At 41.5% G+C, this 1,630-nt stretch overlaps 1 protein-coding gene across 1 annotated transcript; it reads right to left on the reverse strand.

Moving 5' to 3' along the window:
• Positions 1-532: 532 nt before the first annotated feature.
• LOC110893072 lies at positions 533-1,245 on the reverse strand. Its single transcript, XM_022140191.1, has 2 exons — positions 850-1,245; positions 533-655 (listed from the first exon to the last, which is right to left on the reverse strand). The coding sequence occupies exons 1-2, from the start codon at positions 1,243-1,245 to the stop codon at positions 533-535; spliced, it is 519 nt and encodes a 172-aa protein (XP_021995883.1).
• Between the last annotated feature and the right edge of the window lie 385 nt (positions 1,246-1,630).

Genomic DNA, 1,630 nt, shown 5'->3' on the forward strand with positions numbered 1-1,630 from the left:
CCGCCACTGCACCACTTATCCTGTCACCCGCTTCTGCCGCAACACCACCAGCCGTGTCACCCGTTCCCACCACACCACCACAGACCGCTACCCAACCGCAACCAACAGTCCCTACACCAACACCAAGACAAACTCCTTCTGTTGTACCGACACTAGCTGTGAAACGGGCATTATCACCCACACCGTCTGTAGCGAAAGCAACCCCAAACCTTGACTGGCGCCCACCGTGGGGCTTCACTAAAACTGCTCCGAATGTTGCTGGGAGAACCGAGTGGCGGCCACCGTGGTGCACCGCTAATGATCTGACTTAATCCTTGAGGACAAGGATTGTTTAAGTGGGGTGGAATGATATGTGCCTACCTATGTTTCATGCATAATAATAGGAGTGGAGTTTTCCACTTCTACATGTTTCCCTTAATGTTTGCTTTTGTGTCTCACGTTTCCATTACCTGCATTATTTTAGGCATTGATATTTGCTTTGCTTTTCCTATATATGTATTATTGGTTTGCTATGAAAGGATATGAATGAAAATTAGTCTAAAATTCTTCCTAAATTGCTTTCTGGATCCTCTCTATTTTCTTTGGCCAACGAAATCGTTGGAACCACATCAGACACATCCAATTCAAGCAAATTAAGTTTGAGGTTTTTCGTACCCTAACAAAAGTTGTAAAAAACGAGAAAACATAAAAGATCTCTTGGAACTTTAAAGTTTTCATATAACAACATATTGACATACAAAATAATATAACCAAAACAGTAATCTTCTCATCTTTTATTGAATCACCAAACTACCGTTCATGTGGTGGTACCCAATCAAATTTCGCCACGTAAGCAGGGCCCGAGCTTACCCGCGGAGACCGGACCGGAAACTCATTCGTACGCTTCCCATCTCTATCATAATTAATCACACCGGAAAAGTCCAACGGCTGACACTTGTCCCCCATCAGAATCTCCCTCTGCCACAATCCATCATCACCGTCATCTTTATGGTCTTTCTTTTTCCGATTTCGCATCTTGATCGCCTTGTTGCTAATGGTGGCGATCAGCTTCTTTGGCCGTTGTATCACCGGCGAGTCGGGGGATATCTTCGAGTTATCCTTTAGCTTTCGAGAAGCTGTAATAGCTTGTTTGGTGCAGAGAAACCAGAGAGTTGTGAGTGATTGTAGAACTTCGGTGGTGATGCGTTTGGTCTTTTTGCTGGTGGAATTGTCGCCGGTAGGGTGAGGTAATGTTATACTCTTCATGTTAGAAGGAGGTAACCGGGAATTCTAATTTTTTATTTTTTGTATCACGAGGAAGGAGGATGTGATATATATATAGGTGGAAGAAAGTGAGAATATCCGGGTGTTTTTTTAGGGTTTTACTTGGTCAAAGTATATGGATTTTGAAGTTTATGCTTCGTTGTATTAAAAGATAGTAAGATATTAATAAGGTAGTTGACTATGGAGTCAACTAAGTTTGGATTGATTCGGTCAACTTTTTGCATCTTCAATCCTCATCCAACCAATAGAATGAATATTGATGTCCCACTTAGCAAACTGTTTAAATGTATACTCCTTTGATTTTCAATATGTAGTTAAGTTTTACTTTTCTGTTGTCCAATTTTGAAATATTCAAGAAGGCGTAAGA

The sequence above is a fragment of the Helianthus annuus genome, chromosome 12 (genome assembly GCF_002127325.2).
Source record: "Helianthus annuus cultivar XRQ/B chromosome 12, HanXRQr2.0-SUNRISE, whole genome shotgun sequence".
Taxonomy (NCBI): domain Eukaryota; kingdom Viridiplantae; phylum Streptophyta; class Magnoliopsida; order Asterales; family Asteraceae; genus Helianthus; species Helianthus annuus.